Consider the following 27,478-nt stretch of genomic DNA (forward strand, 5'->3'; position numbering starts at 1 on the left):
TATGAGTAAAAGAATACTTTTGCATTGTGATATATTTTTAGTGATTCAATATGGATGATCTAGATTAATAAAATACTTTATCCCACATTGTATGGTATTAGTTAATAATTAGATGGTTTAAGGTTTATTTTAGAATTTTAAAATTGAAAATTTGAATTTTAGTTAGTTTGATTTTTGGATGTATATTTAAATTGTAATATATTAAGTCACCAAAAAAAATTGTAATATATTAATAATTAAATATATTAAATCTGAAAAGAAATTTTAAATTTTAAATTTTAGTTTTATTTATTTTGTATTTTAAATGTGTATTTAATTTTAAAAAAATACTAAATTTATTCATAATTTTTAGATGTATTTGTTTTATTTTTTTAAATTACTATAATAAAAGACTGAATATTGTACAATTTTTAAAGAATACCTAGTTGAATTGTTTACTAATAATAAGTCCTAATATAAGATGCCAACTTATGGGCAAACATGCATAATAATTAATATAAATCTTAAATACAATAATTTTTTTTATTATTTTATTATTGTTCAAATAGATTGAACAACTTCTAATTTTAGACATTATACCAATACAAAATTATTCAACTACTTACGAGTCACACGCAACACTTTAACGATTCATATCCGCTATTTGATCTGCAACAAATTTAATAAATTTAATATTCTCTCTTCTCTAAGTAAGAAGAGTCCAAATTTAATGGATACAAATCTCTTGCAGAAGTAGACGAAGTAGTCCATGGATCCTCCATTGAGATACTTTGATCTTCAAAACAATACAATCTCATTGCTTCCAATTTCTTTTCATCCAATGCGTCACTTGGCTTATCAAAAACTGGTTCTTGAACTATAATTTTGCCTTCTAACATACTTACTACTGAAGACATGTTTGGTCTAAGTGTTGCAGACACATTAGTGCATAATAGAGCCACCTTAATCATTATCATGGCTTCCTCTTTATCAAAATTTGAGCCCAATCTTCTATCAACTAACTCCATTAGATTGCCTTTCTCTTTCAACAAACGTGCCTGATATAAATAATCATAAAAGAAGGTAACTAATATCAAAGTCAGCAACCAATTCGATTTTATCAAATTGAGTGATATAGAAGCAATTATAGTTGTGTATATATAAAACAAGTTGAGTAATTTTCGAAGAATTTAAACCTCTAAATATTTTTATGGCAATATGCATGTCACATTTGTCCTTATAGAACCTCTAAAAAAAAGTGTTAGAAGTTAAAAACACAACATTGGTTTAGCAATTAATTATAGAAAGCTAATTATAGAACAACAATTTGTTATATATATTTCAAATAACAAGTTATAATCTCAAAATGTTTTATATTTCTCTCCAGAACAAAATGCAATCAGATTAATTCTATACAAACTCTTGAAGAAAATATTTACCAGATCAAGCAGATAAATTACTTCTTCTTTCTGCCGCAGAGTAGTATTAGTCTTTCCCGTAATGATTTCCAAAGCAACAATTCCAAAACTATAGACATCTGCTTTGTCAGTTAAATAACCATGCATTGCATATTCTGGAGCCATATATCCACTACATAATAAATATGAAAAAGTTTATGGATTAATACATTGAATTTTGATACCTGCAGCATCTAATTCTATTTTTTGTTCTGTATATTAAAAAACAACAGAAATAACCTAACCTAAAAATTATATTGCTTTGTGATATGTTACTCTATGTATTCCAAATACAAAAGCTCTTGTACTAAAAGCCTAGAACCTTATATTTAGAATAAAATTCAGTTTATGTTTTAATCACTAGACGTTTTATCCATGATGACAAATTGACAATTGACAAGTTGGTTAAATTGAATGTCTTTTATATATATCATCACTATACAAGCTACAAGTTAAATTTATTGGATAAATTTTGCAAGAAAAATTATTTTAAATATATGAATTTAACTCACTATGTTCCTGCTATTCGGGTGCTAATGTGGGTATTGTCCTCTTCATCAAGTTTGGCCAAACCAAAATCAGATATCTTCGGATTAAGATCTCTATCAAGCAAGACATTTGTGGCTTTAATGTCTCTATGAACTATCTTCAATCTTGATTCTTCATGGAGGTATGCTAAGCCTCTGGCAATACCAATACAAATGTTCTGTCTTGTTGGCCAGTCCAATTTTATTTGATGTTCTTTTGGACCTTTAAATATTTGTCACCCATAAAATATTTGTCACGAGATATGAAATACAAAAGTAAAAAAATACCCATAAGAATAATTTTTTCGATCCTAAATATTTGTCATAATAATCATTGTTTAACTAAAATATTTAGAAAATGTTTATCAGTAAACTCCATCAAACAAGAAAAGATTGTAAGTGAAACGAATTCAAAATATGATCAATTAATAAAGATGTTTTTTAATCACATATTTAACCTATTTATATATATGTATAATTAAAAATAGACATGTTTTTTGACCTGAAAGAATAATGTACAAGGTCAGTGGCGGAACTTGAAACAAAATTTTGGGGGGGCCATGATAGAAAATAATTGTCAAAAAGCTTTTGATATAAACGCCATTTAAGATAAGCTCGTCTAATTTCATCTTTCTGATTTGGATAATATTACCAAATTTAAAGCCGTTTTTCAATGTCTCGTTCCAAAAAATTAAGGTCAAACTCATCAGATGTAACTTTTAAACTTTTGAAGGTTGTATCTTACTTTCTTCGTGATTCATTAAAGTAGAAGAACTATCTACAGGTGTTGATATTGTAAAAGTTATATGTTCTCCTTCTTAAATATTAGCCTTCTTCTTAAAAAATCATCAATTCTTTGAATTTTTATTATTATTTTATATAAAAATTGGAATATACATCCTATAAAATATGTAAAGAAGAAGTTAGAAGGACAAATATTAAAATTTATAATATTTATTGAATTTTTTTATCAATTTATACAAATACAATAATATTAATACTTATTGAATATTCTATTATTTTTATCATATAAAAAATTAAATTAAATAAATAGTAAAATATAAAATAATATTAAATTAAATAAATAAAAATATCTAATTTTTTATATTTGAACTTAAAGGTAGAGAAAGTGTTGCTTATTGAACTTATTGGTTACTTTAAGTCATAGTAAAGTATTACTAATTTTTTTATAAAAAGTTTGGGGAGGCCATAGCCCCCCCTTGTCTGAACTAAGCTCCACCACTGTACAAGGTAGTAGACCAAAGTATTATAAGAATTACCAAATAAAGCACGAGCAAGACTATTATTTTGCATGTATTCATATACCAACAACAGTTGATCTCCTTCAACACAGCATCCATAGAGTTTAACGAGACAAGGATGTTGTAAAGCAGAAATCATGCCTATTTCATTTAAGAACTCTCGATTCCCTTGCCTTGATTTTGAAGAAAGCTGCTTTACTGCTATTATTGTACCATTAGGTAACTCTCCCTGTATATAATTGAAATGTTGTTAAAAGAATATAATGCTCAAAAGTGCTAAGCATGCATCTCATTACAATATAAAAAAAATCAAGATAGTGATGATTTAAAGATACCTTGTACACGGGACCAAATCCTCCTTCTCCAATCTTGTTGGAGATATCAAAATTATTTGTTGCTATTTTGATTTGACGTAAAGAAAATAAACTTGTTTGGATATCTAAACTTGTAAATTCTGAAAAATAATTAAATCAAAAGAAAAATTAGAGAAATTATTTAAAAATTATAATGAAAATGATATTTACAAAATGACACTTTGGATCAACAATCATATGATGAATGAAGAGAAAAAAGAAAGAAGGAAAGGATTTAAAGATTTTTCACTCTATCTTTTATTTTAAAATCACAATCTTGTAAATTCACTTTAAAACTCTTCATAGCAAGTTATATAATTAATTTAGAACATAATATGACTTGATCACCATAGCTAAAAATTGCATTGTTTAATTTAAAAATAAAAATTACCTCTTGAAGGAGAGTTTTTCTTTCCTAGGTAGCCCTTCCACCAAAGCACACTAAGCACTAAGATGATGATGATAATTACCACTGCAGCAACAATTCCAATCACAGCCCCTCTTGATATGCTACCTCCATTTTCTAAGTGATGAAGTATATGTTAGGTTGATTGTTAGGAGACAATCATTATTCACCTTAGACAATTATTATATATTATTAATTATTTTATTAATTTTACATATATTACATATATACCAGACAGGTAGGGACGGATATTACCTAAATCCGACCCTACCTAAAATTCTGTCTCAATAAAAATTCGTCCTGCAGCAGAACGGGTAATTACCCACTCCAAACAGATAGGAATGGAATGCATATCCGCAAGTTCGGATATTGTTGACATCCATGCCCATATCAGTCCAAAAGGCATGTACTCGTATAACATAGATTAAAGCTAGTATATCCAAACATAAATAATCTTTAAATGTGTTAATTTTTAATTGAAACAAACCAACATAATAAAATTGAAAAGGAAATCCAAAGAGAATAACCCACCATTCTCCACAGATATGGCTGATATAAGAGGACCATACACTGATTTCTTTGGGATTATGGTTGTCCCTTTTCCAGCCCAATAAAATCGAATCTCAATGGTATTATTAGTGACAGCTGCTGTGTAAGCTTTTACGATTGCCTTACCAACACCTCCTGCTTCTTTTGCAATATTAAAATCCTTCTCCACCAACGTTCCCTACAAAGTCATGAATCACATTAGTTAAGTGATATAAAAACACAGAACAAACACAGTTAGATTTTCGCTCGAAAAAGTAGCAACACCTGAATGTAGATGTGAAATAGACGCCTTCCAAGGCTTTTATAGGTTTGATCATTGGTGAACATGATCTCAGCAAAATGGAGCTTGACTTTGTAGTTTCCGTTATGAAGGCAAAATCCATAGTAAGTTAGAGAAATAGGAGAAACACGTGCATCTTTGTATAGTTGGTGATAAGCATCATTGGAAGAGAGGGCAGAAGTGTCATTTAAAGAGGCAGTAGAATACTCTGCTTCTACATCCATGTAGTCACCGGTGGTACTAACTGCCCAGTTTCTGTTTTGACCTCTGTCGAACAATGCTGTCCCATCACGTCCATCTTCATCATATGTGATTCCCTTCACTTTTACTGATGATGTTCCTCCACAATTTATGTGGATAGCATTGACTGACACAACAACCAGAATAGATAAAAATTATTACTTCAAAACAGACAGAAGCTCTTGCTTTTCATGCTATTTGAATGATTTTTTTAGAAATACCAAAGGGCCTAACTTTTTATTTTAGAAAATATAACCTGAAAACTCACCTTTAGAACAATCAGAGACAGAGCTTCTCAAACAAGAAACAATTCCTCTGATAAAATAACGGAAGCAAAAAATTGACAAATTAATGTAACAAGCTATGTCAATGAAATATAAAATGATTCCCGCTAGGGAGCCAATGGAATATTTGTACAATGTGTACAATGAGCTATTTATTTAGTCTAATATGAGTTAAAAAATAAATATCCAAGGTAAAATATTACTAATTTTTCAAACACAATACACTCATACTATCCAGAATAACCATCGGATAATAAACATTTGATATCCTACTGAATCGAACATCCATAAACCCCATTATACACATTGTACAGATACTTCATTGATTCCCTGTACTTCCTCGTATAGAATTGAACAACTATTTTCAGAATGTAAAACTTACGAATTGTTAATTGTCGGAGAGCTAGCAGCAAACAAGTTCCTATGGCACGTAGTAAGAGAAGCTTATCACTAAATTAGTACTCAAATAGAATGTTAAAATTCAATAACTGCAACTACAAGTACATAAATAATACTTACACTTTTCCATATTGACACTGCTGATTATCTTTGTTGAAGTTGTTATATGAAAGATCTCTACATACAAGACATATAATGAGAGTTTCTCATCAAACACACACTATAGCAATCATTGAAGAAGCAAATTAAAATGATAATATATAAAGTGAAGAAAAAATGACATATAATATGCACTGTGTTTAATTAATCCAACCAAGAAAAAGTAGCATTTGATAAAGAAGTTATTACAAGCTGGTAGCATCACTCTTCCATGAAGGCACTGATCCATTGAGAAGATTTCCAGTTAAGAATCTACATTGCAAGACATGAAGAAGATAGATGATCAACATAAAAGAGTCTACATTGTACAAATTTCAATTGAATCTAATGGATACTATATAAAAATAAATTATTATATATGAATATGTAATGAAATTACTTTTTCTAAAGTTTAATTTGACAAGAAACGACATATAATGATTATATCTTAATATACTTCTAAAATAAGAGTATTATTTTTAAGTGAATTTTTGCATATTATGTTATAAAATCACTTCTACCAAAAAAATTAAACTGATAGAAAAAAGTACATAAATAATTATATTTCTAACAAAATAGACATATAATTATTAGAAGTGTACATACACTAACAGTTTAATTCATTTTTAATATATATTTTATATTTTAATAAATATATACAATTATTAGAATAAAAAAATTATTTGTACACTTATGGTTTAATTCAATTTTATATTTATATTTTATACTATTAACTGATTTTGATATATACCTAGTATTATTACTTTTAAAAATACTACCTACATCCAAATTCCAACTAATTTATTTGTCCTTTAATTTCTTCATAGTAAAATTACAATAGAGCCATGGTTAAGGTACATCCATTATATTCTAAATGTATATAGGGTGATTTTTTTTTTTTCAGAATAGATGTTAAACCAATAGATCTATCATGATAAAAGTATGCTCCAAATTAGCATTTATACTATCTCCAAGTATCAAGCATGATAATTTTGATTATTACATATAATTCACTTTTATAAGCTCCTTATAGGAAGGTGGAATTGGTCCAGTCAATTTGTTAAAGCTGAGGTCTCTGAAAAATGAATAATAAAAAATGTGTTAAATGCTACTATATTAAAGATTACCACCATGACAAAAAAAAAAAAAAAAGATTCACCAAAAGTAAACACTAATAGTTCTTACCATCTTAAAGCATACTGATGTAATTGTACCAATTTGTGATAAAAATTAATAGTAAATTATTTAATATCATTTTAATTAGACAAGAGTCAATAATAAATTAGTAGTGTGTCACATCTTTTATATATATAATGCTATATCTAAAGGATTAATCCTCAAATAGAATTAAAAGCTTCAAATTAAATGCAATTACAAGATTTGTGATATTTCTGTTGTTGAGAGGTAATCCTTTAGTGTTCCATGAATGTTGCAATTCCTTAGAATCCTGGGAAATAATCAAATACTCAATCATGATGTTGTGAACAACTTTTCTTTTTTCCATTATTTTCAATTTCCATTTTTGAAAGAGTCAAATGTATCAACTCACAGATACTTCATCGACTTATTACTAAGATCCGGAAAACTTGAAATTTCAGATCCACTCAGATCACTTATTCTCCTGCATATAAAATTAATTAGAACCAATGCTAATTAATTAACACATAATTCCTATAAAAAAAAGAACCTATAAAAAAATTAACACATACATTAGTCAAAATGAAACATATACTTACAAGTCAATTAAGTTTCTCAATTTTGAAATACCAGAAGGAATCGGCCCACTTAGTCCACTCCCTATAATATTTCTGTAAAAAGAATAGAACAAACTATTATTTGTAATTGAAAAATAATAGAAACGTTATTGAAAAATTAAAAAATTTAAAAGGTTCACACAATGTTTTGAGATTTGTCCAGCTTTCAATAAAATCAGGAATCTTTCCAGAGAATTGATTGTCCCCAAGTCGACTGCATAATTTAAGGAAAAAAAGAGAATCAATAACCTTCTTCCACTTTTCCATTTGTGATTATTTATTAATTAGTTTAATAAAGAAAAAAAATCGAAGCTTACATATCCTGCAAGTTAGTGAGCTTGGCAAGTGTTGCAGGTAGCTCTCCCGTAAAATTGTTGGAGGAAAGTATCCTATATATATATTCAACAAAAGAGAGGAGCATCAGTCATCAACATCAATTAGTCTGATTTCAATTAATATACACATATACATAGGATATATATTGTAAGTTTCGCATGAGAAGAAATAACAATGAGTGAGAGTGGCCAAGATTATAAGGTGTGGGTATATTGGAGTCAATGAGTTGTTTGAGAGCGATTTGTTGTACAAGTAGTTGTCTTTTGACAATGGCCATGGTTTTTGCTCTCTCTAATTTTAGAGGTTTTATGTAATATTGTGTGTTAATTGTTCTCTTATATATTATTATATTTTTGAAAAATAGCAAAAATCAGAATTTATTATTTTTATCTATTAATTCAATTTTTTTTTTAGTAATACTTTTACCTACATTTTTAAATATTGATGGCTAACTAGTAACTATCGACCAAAAACAATAAATTCTGATGATCCTCTAATATTTTTTATTATTTTTTGAATTTTAAATGTTTGAGGTTTCTTACCTAATATTACAAGTTTAATACACTTTACCCTATGAAATTTGATTTGTTTAATTTTAGTTTAATTTAGTTTAGATTTTATTAGAATTTCAATTTTAATTCTCAATCAGTTTCAAGGTTAGTTCAATTTAGTTTTTTAATTTTAGTGGATTTAGGTTGATTAGGTTAGGTTAAATTCAACACACGTTAGATTTTGAATTGTTGACATGTTTTGAATGGTCTAATTGTGTTAATTGCTATATAGATGACTGTTTTGTTGAGAAATTGTTGCTGAGATTGTTTGATAATTTGATATTTGCAGACATGTCGACAGGTAGAAGTGCTGTAGATCAGGCTGTTGGTAGTAGTCGTAGTCGTGGTTGGAGTAGAGGGGGGTTTCTTCCGGTATCCACGGGACTTCTAGCTCATCTCCCTCTACTCCGACCACCCCAGTGACACCACATGTTGCGAGTTTAGTGGATCAGCCGTTAATCATGGTCCTTAATCCCAACTACATGCCTCTGTCTATGACGACGATGCCGCCTCTTACCACTCAGCAGCCCACATCCACGTCGACGCTTCCTCCAGAGATGGATGGCGCAGTCCCGGAGTCCAGCCACGGCAGTGAGACAGCAGCTGATGCCCCACCACCACCTCCCATCGTACGGTTGAATATTTAGCCTGATAGCAGCACAAGATAAGTATCAAGTTGAGTCTCATGTATTTTTTATGGTTATTGCTAAAAGTGCCTGAAAATTTATTTTAGTTTGCGGATTTAGGTTTGTATGTTGATTAATATTTTTAAGTTTCAATGATTATGATTAACTTTGTTGCTGAAAGTTCCTAATAATTGATTCCTGTCTAGTGGATGTAGGTTGATTTGGTTGCCTATTTAGTGTTTCATGTTTCAATAATTATGGTTGTTGCTGAAAGTTCCTGAAAATTAATTCTTTTTTAGTGGATTTAGGTTGATTTGGTTGCTTAGTTAGTGTTTTTAAGTTTCAATGATTATGATTAACTTTGTTACTAAAAGTTCCTGCTAATTGGTTCCTGTCTAGTGGTTTTAGGTTAATTTTGGTTTGTGGGTTCTTAAGTTTACGCCGAATAACAACGCGTGTACTTAGGAGATGACCAATGTCATCAAGCTAATGTACAACCATCTCTGGCACAACTACACAAAGATCCCCGCTGAGACCAGAGAGCGATGGTTTCAAAAATGGACGGTAATTAATACTTTTTTTATGTTCAAATCTTTTTAACTAGTTTATATCTTCTATCTTGCTGAACTAATTTTAAAATTTTTTTGTTACAGTTGCACTTTAGGTGGGACACTGAGCACAATCTGACCATCTCGAAGATATTCGACCGTAGAATGGGTCGGCAACTCCAACAGATGCTGGTGGCATACAAACATCACCACCTTCTACGCTGAGAACTCAGGGCTACGGGACCGATGACAATGACGACAACCTGAAACGGTAGTTATTAGTTTTTCGTCTTATTGTTTCATTGTATTTTTTTAGGTATTTGACTTATAATTTATTTAAATATTGTATTATTTATTTGAAATAAAAGTTTTTCATTATTTATGAATAGACTATTAATAGTGTGAAAAAAATTAATTTTAAAATTAAAATTGATCATTTATTTTAAATTTAAAAAAAAATAAAAAATTAACATTATCGTTGGAATTACAGTAGGAATAATCTGACGCTAATAGTGTGCGAAACAACATTTTTTGGTACGAACAATATTGTCGGAAGAATCTACTGGCAACGAATTGGTGTTTCGAGTAGATAATTCGTCGCAACATCCGATGATAATCACCGTTGACGAAAAAATTCTAACAGTAACTATTTACTGGCGAAGTTTATACCGTCTAATTATTTTCGACAGTAAACCTGACAGTAATTAAATTACCGTCGAATTTTATTCGTTTTTTTTACGATAAATTTGACAGTACTCAACATTTTTTTTATAGTGACTTACCAGACTATAGAGGTTTGATTTAGGTGATTCTATGGAATTTGAAGCAAAGATGTAAAGCTACAAAATCAATAAAAATTCATGCAAAACATAATGTTCAAGACCACTCATTTGACACTCAAATACTGGCCGTGCGTAACGCACGTAAGGGAGATGGGAGCATACAAAGCAATGCTAACGTTTGACACATTAGCTAATGTGGAGGAGGCCTACACATTTAGAATGAACGATCTTTTAAAATTGTTCCATATGGTATGGAGATGGGATGAGTCTGAGACGAGCAAGACTAGAAGAGTATGGCTGGAATGCTGTGGAGTACCTTTGCATGCTTGGTCAACAGAGACTTTTACAAGATTAGGAGGCCAATGGGGTAAGGTGGTAAAGTGTGATACCTTAACAGAAATGTGTAACTCATTTAGTGTTGGCCGCGTTCTAATAGATATGTGTACGTTCGATAATATCAACGAATGGATTCATGTCACTATTGGAGCGAGCGGATCTGATGTTCTAGTAAAGGAGGTAGGTAGTGAAGTATATCGGGAGGAATGCTTTCCGGAGATGAAGATTGACCAACAAGGTAAGCAGATAGGGGTCACGAAAGATAGACAACAGGTTGGAATAAGGCAAGTAGCCGGAACAATGCTGAACCGACGGTGGCTAAGGGGGATTCGGCGGCAGAGATTATGGTGGAGAAACAATCGGAGAATCAACAGAACAAGGGTAAAGTAGTAATTCTAGCAGCTGAATTGAATGAATGGAATATTCAAAATTCAAAAAATAATTATGAAGGCTGTGATAACGCTCTAACGAAGGGGAACGTAACCTTAGCGGGGCCAGCTACATTTATTCAGAGATTGACTCCGATTATACGCTGTCTTGCAATTATGAGGGATTCCACAATGAGGTGTCAAATGATTATAGAAGGGATACCATTGGGCTTCTGGCAAGCAGGAAGGATGTCACTGGGCTTTTGGCAAGCAGGCCCTATGTGCTAAAGAATAGGAAGATCGAATACAAAAACAAAAAAGGCCAGCTAAAAGAGGGAGATATTGGGCTCCATGGACCGGTCAAGGCAGGTCTGGTGGATGAACCAACCCGGTTGAAGGAAGAAGCTGCAAGAGCAACGCGCCTGACCCGGTTAGAAGACGACATAGTGAACGACGCCTGCTGCCTTGAGGAGTCTCAATGGCTGCAGAGGAGAGATGGGGCGCGTCCACGCGAGATCCAAATCGCGCAATGCAGGAACAGGGAAACGCAACACTGCGGGTCGGGTGAGGCAAATGCTGGGCTGGCAGTTGGAGTTGACAGCACGAATCTAGACCCTACAGATGAGGATGATCGACGTAGCACCCAGCAGCAGGACCAAGTCCCAGGTTGCGCCACACCCACGAAGCTATTCGACATCCATGAAGGCGCGGGCAGGAGTCTCAGGAGGAACGAGAGGATGGGACACATCCGTTTGAAGAACCACATGAGGGAACAGATTGCTTGGGCGCTGTGGGAAAGGTGATGGCGGCAGGGATGGAAGAGATGTATGGCGATGGCCAAGTAACAGAACAAGAAGACCAAGAAGGAGACGGGACTGAAGCAGGGATGGGTACAAATGAAGGTACAACGTTGTGCAGAGGTAATAGTACCCAGAACAGGGAAGAAGAAATGGATGAAAATGCAAAAGCTTAGAAGCTGGCAGTCGAATCAGGGGCAATACCATGCAGCGATGAGGAGGACATTATGGTGATTCTTCAAGAGCAAAACGAAGCATTAGCTATGAAACGCAGGCAATCGAAGCTGAAGGAGAAAGTCAGAAGAAGTCCCCAAAAAATCACAAGCAGGTGTGTAATAATTTTTAAAAATGATTTTAAGCTCTTGGAATGTTAGGAGTTTGAGAGGAGTTGCAAAATTGAATATGATAAAAAGTTTCAAAAATAAGTATAAATTAGATATGTTGGGTTTGATAGAAACAAAAAAGAGGTAGTGAACAACTTTGATGTAGTAAGAATTTGGGGTAATAATAGAGCTAGTTGGGAGTATGTGAATTCAATTGGAGCTTCGGGAGGCTTACTGTTAATATGGGATGAATCTGTTTTTAGATTGATAAATTGTTATAAAGGTGATAGGTGGTTATGTGTAGAAGGTGTGATGACTAAAGATAATTTTCACTGTGCTGTTTGCCTGGTTTTTGGCCCTCATATGAGAGATGAAAAATTATTACTATGGGAGGAATTAAGTTATATTACAAGATTGTGTCAAATTCCTTTCTGTTACATGGGAGATTTCAACGAAGTTGTACATATAGCTGAGAGAAAAAGGGCGACTAGTTTGTCAGCATCTGGTGAAGACTTCAGAGCATGGATAAATGATATGGAGTTGGCAGACTTGGTGCTTAATGATCGTAAGTATACATGGTTTAGAGGTCAGTCCTGTAGTAGTATTGATAGAACTCTGGTGAGCTTGAAATGGCTGGATGCATACCCGGATACTCGACTTAGAGGAGGACCGAGAGGATTATCAGATCATTGTCCTTTGATAGTGGAAGATAGAAGGTTGGTTCAGGGCCCACATCCGTTTCGTTGCCTGGACTCATGGTTCACACACGAAGGATTCCTAAGGATGGTGAAGGAAGAATGGAGGGGGTTGGGAGAAGCACAGTTCTTAGATAAGCTGAAGGTGTTGTCAAAACCGCTGGGTAGGTGGCACAAGCAACATTTTGGGAATATAGCTGAGAAGATAAAAAGTTTGAGGACGAGATCAAGAAAGTGGATGACATGGTAAGCAACGGGGTTTATGATGGTACAGTAGAAGCAAGAAGAAAGGCGCTAGTAAAATGTTGTGAGCTATGGTACATGAGACAAGACATACACTGGAAACAAATGTCCAGATCTCGACATGCTAAGGAAATGGACAGGAACACAAGATATTTCCACAATATCGCTTCAGCAAGAAGGAGAAATAACCGAATAGAGTCCGTAATGATTAACGGGAGGATGATAAGGAATCATGCAAGAATTAAGATTGCCACCAGAGATTTCTATAGAAAACTGTTCCAACAGGAAGCTTTGCCAAATATCAGCTTTTGAGACGGTCTGGTCAACCGGTTGGAGACGGAGGAAGCCCAAGCATTAGAGGTGTTACCATTGGTGGAAGAAGTGAAGGATGCAGTATGGGACTGCGAATCATCGAAGGCACCGGGATGTGATGGATATAACGTGAACTTTATAAAGAAGTGTTGGGAGGAGATTGGAGGGGAATTTACTAAAGTTGTGATGGCTTTCTTTGAGACTGCAAGGCTACCAGCAGGCTCCAATGTCACTTGGGTTGTGTTGGCACCGAAATTTGTAGGTGCGACGAAGATAAAGGATCTTAGACCAATCAGTATGGTTGGATGCATTTATAAGGTGATATCAAAAGTGTTAGCAAGAAAAATGAGGAGCGTTATGCCAGGTTTAGTTGGGGAATCGCAAAGTGCTTTTGTCAAAGGCAGGAAGATTCATGATGGAGCGCTAATAGCATGTGAAACTGTACAATGGCTAAAACTGAAAAGAAGGGCGTCAGCAATCATCAAATTGGATTTTCAAAAGGCCTATGACAGGGTAAAGTGGAACTTTGTTGATATTGTGCTAGAAAAGATGGGGTTCGGTCCTAGATGGAGGGCATGGGTTGCAGAGTGTATTAGGTCAGCATCCGTATCTATTATGGTCAACGGCTCACCGTCAAAACCTTTCAAGATGGAAAGGGGACTGCGGCAAGGCGACCCCTTGTCACCATTTCTGTTCGTCCTGGTTGTAGATGTCTTGAACAGGATGATTAGGGAGGTAGTAAGAAATAGGAGAATATTCCCTCTTCTAGTCGGAAAGGATAATATAGAATTATCGCATCTGCAGTTTGCTGATGACACTATATTGTTCCGTCCACCATAGGAAGAAACAGTAAGGAATTACAAGAGACTCTTGAGGTGTTTTGAAGTAATGTCCGGACTGAGCATCAATTTTGAAAAGTCTAGCTTGATACCGGTAAAGTGCAGTCAAGAGTGGGTGGATCGGATGTGCGGATTATTAGGGTGCCAGGCGGCAACCCTTCCAGTGAAGTATTTGGGTATTAATCTAGGGGCTAATCCACGACTGGTAAAAACATGGAAGCCGGTAATAGACAAAGTAGAGGAGAATCTGAGTCTGTGGAAAGCAAAGGTCCTCAGTAAAGCAGGGAAGTTGGTTCTCATTAAGTCCGTCATCAATAGCCTACCTGTTTACTATCTGAGTTTGTATAAAATACCAGTTGCGGTGGCGGAAAAATTAATCTCATTATAACGGAGATACTTTTGGAGGAAGGATGATAGAAGAGTTGGGTTGGCTCTTGTAAAGTGGGAGTTGGTACAGGCACCGAAGAAACTAGGAGGGCTAGGGGTGGGAGATGCCATGGTTCGCAGCACTGCCTTATTGTTCAAATGGTGGTGGAGATTCTCTAAGGAAGAATGCCCATTATGGAAGAAGGTTGTATGCTCGTGTAATAATCTGAACCCGAACCAGTTGTTATCGACCCAAGCTCTACTAGCAAAAGGGGGCCCGTGGAAAGATATATGTAACCTGCGAATAAAAGAGCAATCTGTCAGACAGAAGATAATTGATGGACTTGCTATGGAAGTAGGAGATGGGAAAGCAACTAGATTTTAGGAGGATACATGGTTAGAGACGAGAAAGTTGAAAGACTCCTTTCCGAGGCTCTTCTTGATTTCAAATAACAAAGGATCCGTCATTGGGGACTGTGGATTTTGGGATGAGTTTGAGTGGGTGTGGAACTTCCAATGGAGGAGGAACCTTCGCCAATGGGAGACTGAAAGTTTGAATCAAATGCTAGATATCTTGCATGCTATGAGATTGATAGCAAGTGTACAAGATAGAGTGGTGTGGAAATTTGATAAGAAAGGGATTTATACTACTAACTCATTTGTGCAGGTCTTGCAGGAGCATACTTTGAAGGATGATATCATTAGATACAAGTACACAAATAGAATCTGGAAAGGACTAGTACCCCCTCGAGTGGAACTATTTACTTGGTTTGTGCTAGTAGTTCGAGTCAACACGAAGGATCGTTTGAGTAGATTCGACATTATTGTTCAGAGTGATAACGTTTGTGTGATGTGTAACAAGGATCTTGAATTTGTGCAACATTTGTTTGTCACGTGTGGGTATACTTGGCAGGTTTGGTGCGCATGGATCACTCATGTGAGTAGGGCTTGGTGCATTCCAGGATCCATCAGAGAACTCTTTGAGAGTTGGAGGATGGCGCCGTTGAAAAAAGAGGAGCGCAAAACATGGTTACTCAGATTCTTCTCCGTGATATGGAATATTTGGTTGTGTAGAAATGAAGTTATTTTTCAAAATAAGACAACGGTCATGGTGGAATGCATTGCTAGAACTTTTGGTAGCTCCAAGGAATGGTGTGAGACAAACTCATGTTGTTGATGGCTATGCCGGAGATGACATAGGAGTTGCTTTGTGTTTGTTTGTTTCTGCTTGTTGCTCCACCTAATGTGTTGAGCTTATTTTGACTTTCAAAAAAAAAACATCTTTTTTTATTTTTTAGTGTGTTTAGTAAATGTCTAGTAGTAAAAGCAAAAATACTAAAAAAATATAAAAAATATTTTTTTTGAAAAGTTACAATTTACATCTTTTTTAAAATGATATTTTTTTCTTAAAAAAAAAGATATTTTTTATATAATAAATAACCAAAAAACTTTTATATGATTATACCCAAACATAATTGATAAATAAAAAGATCTTTTTGTATGAGATATCCAAACATAAAATTATTTTTATTTTTTTATAAAATCTTTTAAAATTAAAGATAACTTAAAAAAATATATTTTCTTAGAAGTTCATTCAAATAAACCCTTACTTAAAGGTGGAATAATAAATCTACAAACTTGATAAAAAGAAAAACGGGTTTAGAACAAGTAAATGAAAGAAGATAAAATGATAAATTGCATAATTGAAAGGAGAAACTGTAAATTGTAGAAATAAATGTGTAGGGAATTAAAATATGTAAGAACTAAATACAAGCTCCAAATACTTACAAATATTTGCATTTTTTTTTTCATTTCGTCGATGTGACTGATTCTCAGTGTCTGTGTGTGAATCAATGCAAGTCTTCTAACTTACTGAAATTAATAATCCTATTTATTGAGAAAATTCTTAAGCTATATTTGCTATAACCTTAGACCTCAATCAAATAGCAGTCTTTGACCTCAAATAAACATGAGTACTAAGCATAAATTATCTTGACTACAAGTTTAATGAATCTTATTTTTTTCATTATCTTTTACTTCATGTTGTACCCTTTAATTTCCAACTTCACTTGCTGAGCTATTACTAACTCCGATTATTAAGTTTTTTCTGTCATTGATTGTTGAGATTTTCTTTATTGTGACTATTGAGATATTTGACTCTTTTGGCGCCTATTGTTACGATAGCTAAACAGCTTTAATAGCACTTAAATAATATTGCTAAAATTAAAGTGATAATTTTTTAAATTTTGTTAATTGATATTTTTATTTTTCAAATTAAAATACGTTACTATTACTTTAATTTTAGAAATACATTTTAAGCGTAGCTAAAATTATATAGCAATGATAGCCACTGTAACTAAGGGTGAAAACAAGCCAAGCCAGGCCAAGCTTTATTCTTAACAGGCCAGGCCTCTGAGGCCTGTAATAGAATATATTGGCCTTAACCTGGCCTGTAGTCTGATATAGGCTTTTTAATGAGTATTGAGTCTGGCCTGTTGTTAAATCTGGCATGGCCTGAAGTCTGTCAATAGACTTGTTTTTTTTAATAATAATTAAATTTAAGATATAATTTAATTTTTAAAATTATAAAATATAAAATAATAAATTTATGAATAATATTGATACAAAATACACATATATAATTAAAGAGACAAATAGCTGAGTGAATAAAGGTATTATTATAAGATAGAAGACCCAAGTTCAAATTCTTTTAATAGTATTTTTACTAGTATAATAAAACTCTCTATATATATTTGTAGGCTCAGGCCGGCCTGACAGGCCCAACAGACTATTTCAAAAGCCTAGGCCTAGCCTTTTAAAGAATATAGGTTTTTTTAATAGCCTGAGTCTGGGCCTATTTTCTATCATGCCAGACTAGACCAGGTCAAACACAGACCAGGCTGTAGGCCCCTGACAGGCCGCCTGACCTATTTCTACCCCTGACTGTAACCATAAGTACCATATGGAATGTAAATATTGGCAAATAAAACTTAAGGTAAAGTAATTAATTAAGGTGCTTACAGTCTTTGGATCTGGGTCAGATTCCCAAGCTCAGGAGGAAGATCTCCGTATAGTTGATTGGACTCCGCAACACTATATATCCGTTGCAAATTAAGCTAAATTTCAATTAAGCTTTTACTTTGGTAGCAATAAGGTGGATAAAAAGAAACTCACAAACTTTTGAGTGTGGATATGTTGGCTATCTCTTTTGGTATTGGACCCGTTAACCGATTTCCTCCAAGAGTACTGTGTCATATATATTGTAGTATTAGTATTTTTAATAAATTTTATTCTATTGAATTAATAGAACTGTAAAATATTTTGGCCATACATGTTGAGAAGATTCAAGGAGCCCCATTCTCTAGGAATTGTGCCATTCAGGTAGTTTAAAGTAAGATCACTGCACAAAGATAAAAGGTTCATATCATAAAAATAGATAAATAATGTCGTTGAAGAAATGAAACAACAAATTGCAAAAATGAGGATGGTAATGGGAATAAAGTTGTAGAATTAAACATACATTTCTTGAAGGTAAGGCAACCTCACTAACTCAGGCGGCAGGGTACCCGGGAGATTTTGACGTTTCATACATCTGTTTATCATTCATTTAACCCAAATGTTTCAACAATAATGAAAATTTAAAAGAAAAAGTAAATTATTTTAAATTTTATATACATCACAAAACTGTCATATATGATATAACATATGTATTATTATTTTATGTACGGCTGCAAAAATGAGTTAAGTCCGTCGAATTAACTCATTTATCCGACTTAAAAGATTGAACTTATGTTTTTAAAATTAGTCCCGTAAAATTGAGACGTTAGACTGACTGGACTCAATTAATCTGTTTGTTTATTTAAATTTTTTGTATTTTCAATAAAAATCCAACCCAATCTTTAATTTCTCTTTTAATCTACTAATCACTTAACCCTCCATCTAAAAAATTAAGTTTTTTGTTTTCGGAAGTTTTTCTTTCTATTTAAAAAATGGTCTGTTAAAATTAACAACAACAAAAAATTTCTTTTTTTAAATTCAGATTTTTTTAACCTTTTTTCTGTGGAGGCTAATAAGCCTTAATTCACATGACATATCTCTCCCTCTCTATTTCAAAAGTCTAAAGTTTAAATTCTAGAGATTATAACTGAAGAAAAATGTGGTACTAACAAAAAAAAAAAACTTTTTCTATGGAAAAAAGAATAAAAAAGATAAACAGGTGAATCTGGATAATTTCTTAGTTTGTTTTTTGGTTTATTTTTTAAAAAAATGATAATTTTCTTTTTTAAAAGATATCTAAATGACACTTTTTTTGTTATAAAATATATACTATCCTCTCTTATAACATTAAAATAGTATACACTTTGATTTATTTTACAAAAATACCCATTAATAATCATTATAATTATATATGAATTAGTAATAATTATTTAGTTGATTTAAATAATAATATGAACAATATAAAATATGTATCATTATTGTCATAAATTTTATTTGTTTTCAACATTTTATCACATAGTTCGACATATTTTAGCTTGTTAAAAAAATATTTAATTTATAATTTTTATGTATTCTATGAATAATGATGAAATATTAATGTTATAATATAATTAGGATCAATTAGTATTATTTATATTTATATAGTATATTTGTATATTTATTGTAGAATTTTGTACTTTTATTACTTTAATTATTCTAGCACATATATATACCCTTATACATTGTACCTTTGACAACAACCTGAATAATACACTTTTCAGATTACTCTCTTATTTCTAATATGGTATCAAGAGCATATGTTCTTTTTTTTCCATGAAAATTCGTTCATAGCCCCTTATTTTTCTCTTTCAACAGTGTTCTTTAGCCTCGTTTTTTTATCCTTTCCCAACGCTTTGGTTCGTCACCACTGTTACCACCGTCTTCGTCTCGTTGTCGCGAGTTCAACAAGCTCAGCTCTGTCGCCAGCAACAGCAAGACGCGCCACCGCAAGATCGCTGCCTGATTCCATCGTTCTCTTTCTCCAGACGTCTCCAGCACTGTTAAATCCTCAACAACGATCAACGGTCCAGAGCGTGCCACGTGTTACGGAACTAGCGCCTCCCACTGACTCGCGAGCCAACACGCGCCTCAACCCGACCTGGACCGCTTCCTAACCCGCGTGTCACCCTTGCTGACTCAGCATTGACGTGGCTCCCTTCTTCACTCAGCCATCGCCACGTGTCGACCTTTCCTGCTAACATGGCTGCTGACGTGGCATCTGACGTGGTAGCTGACGTGGCAGACAGTGAAAACCTCCCTAAGATTTTTTGGTGAACTCTTTCCGATTCTGCCATCGGTTTTCTCATTTTTGGCCACAAATTTTTAGTTTTCTCTCATCTCTTTGATCTTTGTATCTACTATTATAGAAAAATCGGATGTTTTTGCTGCCACAAACAAAAAGGATAAATTCTGTCAAAACTGTAACCGTTCTGGACACCTCTTCTTAGTCTGTCTTTCTGTTGAATGTTGCAAATGCCAATAGAAAAGTCACATTGGCTACAATTGTGCATAATTGTTCTGCCATTACTGCAAGTTCTCGGAACATTTTATTACTACCTGTCCTACTCGCCCACCACGTCCTGATCACCTCAAGTATCATTCTCATCCCAACTTCTCCAAGAATGTGTCTGCTTGTGCTGTTGCTGCTACTACTGAATCTACCACCTCTGCTCCTATCAACCCGTCTCCTGTCTCTCTATCTGATATTGCATCTTTTCTTCAGCATCTTCTCTCCCTTTCTAGTAATACTCTTGCTACTTTTTCAACTCCTTCAAGTAATTCTTAATGGTATTTTGACTCTGGTTGCTTTAATCACATGTCTCCTTTGCGTCATCTTTTTTTGTCTTTGTCTACCACTACAAATGCACCTTTTGTCAATACTACTAATGGTTCCCTCTTGCATGTGACACATATGGGTTCTATTTTCCAGTCAACTCTTAATCTCTCTGATACTTATTATATTTTAAATTTTAATCTTATTTTTGGTTGTCGTATACAGGATCGTCGGAAGGTTGTTTGAACTCGAGAATATTCATACTCATTTTGTGCTGTTTCTTCTCCATCTACCTTTCACTTGTGGCATCATCATCTTTTTCACAATTCCTTAGAAAAACTGCGTCCTCATATGTCTCAGGGTATTTTGGGTCAAGTTAATAATGAGTCTTTTGATTGTATTTCTTGTCAAACTACCAAATAACCTGCTTTATCTTTTCACAATAATTCATCTCTCGCTTGCTCTTCTTTTGATCTTATCCACTCTGATGTTTGGGGCTTTTCTCCCACCACTTCTATGCGAGAAACTCGATATTTTGTCATTTTTATTGATGATTATTCATGCTTTACCAAATAACCTGCTTTATCTTTTCACAATAATTCATCTCTCGCTTGCTCTTCTTTTGATCTTATCCACTCTGATGTTTGGGGCTTTTCTCCCACCACTTCTATGCGAGAAACTCGATATTTTGTCATTTTTATTGATGATTATTCATGCTTTACTTGGGTTTATTTGATGACTAATCGCCATGAGCTACCTCAGATTTATATTAACTTTGCCACTATGATTAAAACTCAGTTTTCCAAGGTCATTAAGGTTTTTTGATGCGATAATACTATGGAATACCGTGTATAAACTTTTAACCTTTCTTGTAGAACAGGGTACTTTGTCTAAGTTTTCTTGTCCTGGTACATCTCAACAAAATGGATGAGCTGAACGCAAACACTGTCACATTATTCCTGACTCTGTTCGTGCAATGCTTCTTTCTTCTTCGTGTCCTGAGCATACTCGGGGTGAAGCTGTTCTTACTGCTATTCATGTTATCAATAGACTTCCTTCTTCTGTTCTTGGTAACACTCCCTTTGAGTGTCTTTATCATACCTCTCCAGATTATAATTCTCTTCGAATTTTTGGTTGTGTCTGTTTTGTTCTTCTTCAGTCTCATGAACATAGTAAACTTGAACCTCGGGTTCACATGTGTTGTTTCCTTGGTTATGAAACTAAACACAAGAGTTATCATTGTTGGGATCCTCTCTCTAGACATATTCATATATCTCGTCATGTTGTATTCTGGGAGCATCACATGTTTTCTCGGTTCTCCTCATTTGAGTTTACTCCTCCTACTTAGTCACCCTTTTTCACTAACCGCAATGTTGATCTTTTTCCTAGTGATGATTCTACAGATTCTATCTTGATTTAACCTCTACAGCCTCTTACTCTTCAGGCTTTTCCATCTCTTGATGATTTCAGACCGGACGAGGATCCTACTCCTACCGTCATGCCTTCTCCTTCCACTCGTTCTTCTAGGGTAAGAAATTTATCTCTCCATCTTCTTGATTATCATTATTTTTCTACTATTCTTCATCAACAAGAACCTAAGTCATTCAGAGAAGCCTCCATAAATCCAAATTGGAAACAAGCAATGTAGGAAGAAATCTAGGCACTTGAAAAGTACACACTTAGAATTTGGTTGATCTTCCTTTTGATAAGGAAGTTATGGGTAATAGATGGTATATAAGATCAAGACTTTCTCTGATGGTTCTATTGACGTTATAAGGCATGATTGAATGCTCAAGATTATACGCAAGAGTATGGTATTGACTATTAAGAGACTTTTGCTCTTGTTACTCGTCTCACATCTATTCGAGCTCTCTTTGCCATTACTATTGTTAAAAAATGGTCTCTCAGTCAGATGGACATGAAGAATGCATTTCTTAATGAGGATTTGAAAAAGAAGGTCTATATGGAACCACTTCCGGGTTATCCTTGTCCTTCTAGCAAAGTCTGTCTCCTTCGAAAGGCACTTATGATCTTAAGCAAGCTCTTCGAGAATGGTTTGACAAGTTCAACAACACTATATGCAATCTCGGTTTTACTTGCAGCCCTCATGAGAATGCTCTCTTTATTCGTAAAAGTGAACGTGGAGTTGTTCTTCTGCATTTGTATGTTGACAACATGAGCATTATTGGAAATGATGTTGATGGTATCTCTGATCTCAAAGCATCCCTTCACCATACTTTTGAGATGAAAGTTCTTGGTTCTCCCAGTTATTTTCTTGGTCTCGAGTTCATATCCACAGATGATGGTATCTATCTCTCTCAAGCTAAGTATACTTCATATCTTCTTGCTCGCGCTGGGATTACAGATAGTCGCACTGAGTCTACTCTCCGTGAGCTTAATGTTCGATTTACCCCTATGGATGGCATTGTTTTGGATAATTCTACTCTTTATCGACAGTTGGTTGGAGGTTTCGTCTACTTGACTGTCACACGCCCAGACATTGCCTATCCAGTTCATGTTCTTAGCCAATTCTTGTCAGCTCCTCGTACTACTCACTATGTGGCTGTTCTTCACATTCTTCGCTACATCAAATGTACTCTGTTTCATGGACTTCATTTTTCTGTTCATTCATTTTTATCCTTTCAGGCGTACTCTGATGCTGATTGGACTGGTGATCCCACTAATCGTCGTTCTACTACTGGTGATTGTTTGTTTCTTGGTGACTCTCTCATTTTCTAGCGAGCCAAGAAGCAAACGTTCACTGCTCGCTCAAGCACAGAAGCTGAATATTGTGCTCTCGTTGACACCACTGTTGATGTTATCTCAATTCGTTGGCTTCTCGAAGACTTGGGTGCTCCTCAGTCGTCCTCGACTGATATTTTTTGTGACAACCGCAATGCTATTCTGATTGCCCATAATGATATTTTTCATGAATGCACCAAAAATATTGAGATTGATTGTCACTTTGTTCGTCAACGTCTACTTATTGATGTTGTTCACATCATAGCTGTTAGAACTCTAGATCAAACTGCAGATATCTTCACGAAGGTTCATCATCCTACTCGTTTTCGAACTCTAGTATCCAAACTCAAGATGATATCTTTAGCTCTCACTTGAGTTTGTGGGGGGATGTTAGAGTATAATTAGGATCAATTAAGATCAGTTAGTATCACTTATATTTATATAGCATATATGTGTATTTATTGTAGGATTTTGTGCTTTTATTGCTTTGATTCTTTTAGCGCCTATATATACTCTTGTATATTGTACCTTTAACAACAATCTGAATAATACACTTTTCAGATTACTCTCTTGTTTCTAACAATTAAAGATAAATAGAATTTATTAAAATAATATTCATTAAATATATAAAATTTAAATTGTATATTTTTATAACAATTTAAAATATTTTATATTATTGATAAGATATTATAATCAAATAAATGTTTTACATCAATAATCTTGAAATATATAAAAAAAATTAATTTATATCTTTGTAACAAGTTAAAAGTTTTATGTAATGTGATAAAATATTAAAAATAAATAAAATCTAATACAATTTAAAATATGTATTTCATATTATTATTATTATTTAATTAATTAAATAATGATTACTATTATATATAATTATAATTATAATAGCTAGTGATGGGTATTTTAGTCAAATGAAATAAAATTTATGTTATTTTAATATTGTAAAAGAGAAGAGTGTATATTTTATTATAAATAAAAAGAATGCGAATGTTATTTAGACATCTTTTAAAGGAGATCGATGAGTGTCATTTTCTCTGTTTTTTTTTTTAAATTCAGTATAAAAAATATCCTATATCATTTAAAGATAGATTTATTATATGCAAATTTTTTGATAAATAATACGTTCTTATGAATTTTAAAGAATTATTATGAAGGGAATTTGAAATTAAATAAAAATTACTTTTATTTGGAATAAATATTTTGAATTCAAATTAAGAATATATTTTTTTCGGATGCAATGAAGAAACAAAATTGTTTATGCTTGTAAAAATACTAAAAGGTGACAGGATATTTAAAAATGATAGAAAAGTCAAACACATATATAAGAATGTATAATACACGGAAAATACAAAACAAAACAAGAAAAACTTATTTAATGAAGGCAAAATTCAAAAGATATTTAAAGTTTTTTTTAGCTAAAGTAAAAAAATAAAATATTCTTAGTTTCCATAAAACAATAATTACCTAAAGGCAAGGACGGATTCAGGAATTTAAGAGTAAAAGGGTCAAAGATTAAAATCTTGTATGATCAAATATAATACTATATATTTGATAATAGATATAATTATAATTAATTTTTTAATTAAAAAAATTAATAAATATTTGTCAAATAAAAGAATTATCTCAATTTTTATAATTTTTTCATAATTTTTTATAATTTTATATCTAATAAAATATGAAATTATTTATTTTTAAATATTTTGTTAATTAATTTACTTTATTAAGTATTTATGTGACAGTAGATTATATTTTTATGTTTTATATCGTTAAAAAATATGACATAAAATAATATAAGTTAATTGCATTAACAATTTTGTTATGTCAATTTAAAATATATTAAAGTATTTTTATATAATAATAAAAGTAAAAATTAATTAAAAAATAAAAAAGAAACAACTAATAAAATTAGAAAAAACTAATATTATTATAAATAATATTAAAGTATTTTATATAATTATAAATATTAAAATTAATCTTAAAAAAATTTAAATTAAATAAAAAATATAAATAATATAAATATATGTAAAAAAATTTAAATCCTAATACATAAAGAATAATAATTCTTTTTACTATCACTATATTATTAAATTTTATTTTATATAATACATCTATTATAATAATATATGAGTTTTTAAAATTTGTTGGGACAAACCACTACTTTCCCCCTGAGTCCGTCCCTACCTAGGGATGGCAACGGGTCTCCATGGGGGCGGGGATATGCCCCCCGCCCCCCGCCCCCGCCTCCATTATCTGTCCCCGTCCCCGCCCCGTCCCCGTGACGGGTAACGGGGGCCCCATATCCGCCGGGGACCTGGGTCTCCGCGGATATCCGCGGATTTTTATAAAAAATAATAAAAATTGAAAAAAATTAGAAAAAAAATTAAAAAATAGTGTATTGTATATAATTTAGTATTTTACTTACATCAATATCTACTTTAATATTATGAATTACATGTATAGCACTCAAATGCTTAACCAAAAATTCAAAATCAGTAAAATAATAAAAATTTCAGAATAATTATAACAAATGCTTATCCAAATCACAGTAATTATAATAGAAAAAGCAAACAAAGATAATGAAGATGATAACAAATGCTTAATTATAATTTATAATCATATAAATTATACTTAACCTAACTCAATAATTATAACAAATACTTAACAAAATCATAGTACATACAAATGGGGTATTCTAATCTTTTTACATAAATGGAGTTTAAACGGGTCTCCACGGGGCGAAGATCTCTATTCCCGCCCCCGCCCCGTTTAATATACGGAGCCCCGTCCCCCATCCCCGCGGGTACAAAATCGTCCCCATATCCGCCCCGTAACGGGTAAATCCCCGCGGATACCCGCTCCGCTGGAGATTTTTGCCATCCCTATCCCTACCTAAAGGTATCCGATTATTCATACAGATGCAAATTTAATCACTTTTTAGAACAATGCTATATGCATGTGCACATTTGATTCATCTTGTTCACGACCACAATTTACCCCTATATATATCATAAAACAAAAAAGTTATTTAATTTATATACTAAAATTAATAACTAAAATTAATTATTAATATATTTATATATAAATATATATAATTTAATTTATTTTTAATGTATATTTAAATTTCAATATATATTTTATATTAGTAATTAATTTTAGTATATATATAACATGGTTAATCATAAAAATATGGTACATTAAGAAACTTGATACCTTAAAATAATAATAATAATAATAATAATAATAATAATAATAATAAAAGAAAAAAAGTGATAGTATAAAAACGATAGATTAAAAAAATTAGTATAATATTTTAAGTGTATAAATATAACCCTTGGACTTCTCCTACTCTTAAAACCCCTCTCTCTATATATATACATATATCAAGAGAATAAAACAAATTAAACAAATAAATCACGTACAAGTTAGTGACATGACAAACAGTGTCAATGGAGCAATTGCAGATGACAACATTCTGATATTCATCATCTTTAAATTCCCAACATGAACTCCAATCGTTTCTTCCCTGCCGCTTATTGCATTCATCAACGCTAGGATTCCAATTCTTGATCCCAAGTGTCTTTGCTATGCTTTGCAGAGTTTGCACTGATCATGATATACATAATTCAACAAACAAGTAAGAAGTGCAATCAATATATTATGTTCACTAGTAATACTAGGTCGAAAAAAAAATAGTTTAAACTTATCTTATTTAATATTTATTAATTTTAATAATAATAATTAATAAATAATAAATAAAATAAATTTAAATATTTTTGGTTTATTTTTTTTTTTTACTGAAATTTTTCATATATTCATTATTGGACAGGATTCAAATAGATAGAGTCCGTATTTTAATTTGTCTAATCATGAATATTTATGAGAATTAATACACTATTCAAACCATATAATTTTTTTGGAGAATCCATGTCTACGATTAATCTCATATCATTTAGATTATTTAATTTGTATAGTAGTATATTTACTCTCAATATGACATATATTTTTATTGAGTACATAAATAAATTTATAAAAATAAATAAATTAATGAAAATTGAATACACTCATCACCTTCATTTTCTGGCAGCTGGGTAGCTCCAAAACCTTGAGAGGAAAAGCCAAAGGCAGCAAGAAGCAAAAGGAAGAAGAAACAATAAGGGGAGATCAT

General features: G+C 32.4%; 1 protein-coding gene across 1 annotated transcript; it reads right to left on the reverse strand.

The window, feature by feature from the left end:
• Window positions 1-668: 668 nt before the first annotated feature.
• On the reverse strand, window positions 669-27,478 carry LOC130940066 (probable leucine-rich repeat receptor-like serine/threonine-protein kinase At3g14840). The gene is made up of 24 exons (XM_057868115.1): window positions 27,382-27,478; window positions 26,733-26,916; window positions 18,271-18,342; window positions 18,082-18,150; window positions 17,925-17,996; window positions 17,772-17,843; window positions 7,946-8,017; window positions 7,771-7,842; window positions 7,611-7,682; window positions 7,424-7,495; window positions 7,250-7,321; window positions 6,878-6,949; window positions 6,085-6,147; window positions 5,857-5,913; window positions 5,720-5,758; window positions 5,322-5,368; window positions 4,798-5,180; window positions 4,516-4,711; window positions 3,970-4,101; window positions 3,561-3,679; window positions 3,244-3,454; window positions 1,949-2,186; window positions 1,419-1,569; window positions 669-1,037 (listed from the first exon to the last, which is right to left on the reverse strand). Exons 1-24 carry the CDS (start codon window positions 27,476-27,478, stop codon window positions 669-671), a joined length of 3,003 nt encoding a protein of 1,000 aa, XP_057724098.1.

Source organism: Arachis stenosperma, chromosome 7 (genome assembly GCF_014773155.1).
Source record: "Arachis stenosperma cultivar V10309 chromosome 7, arast.V10309.gnm1.PFL2, whole genome shotgun sequence".
Classification (NCBI taxonomy): domain Eukaryota; kingdom Viridiplantae; phylum Streptophyta; class Magnoliopsida; order Fabales; family Fabaceae; genus Arachis; species Arachis stenosperma.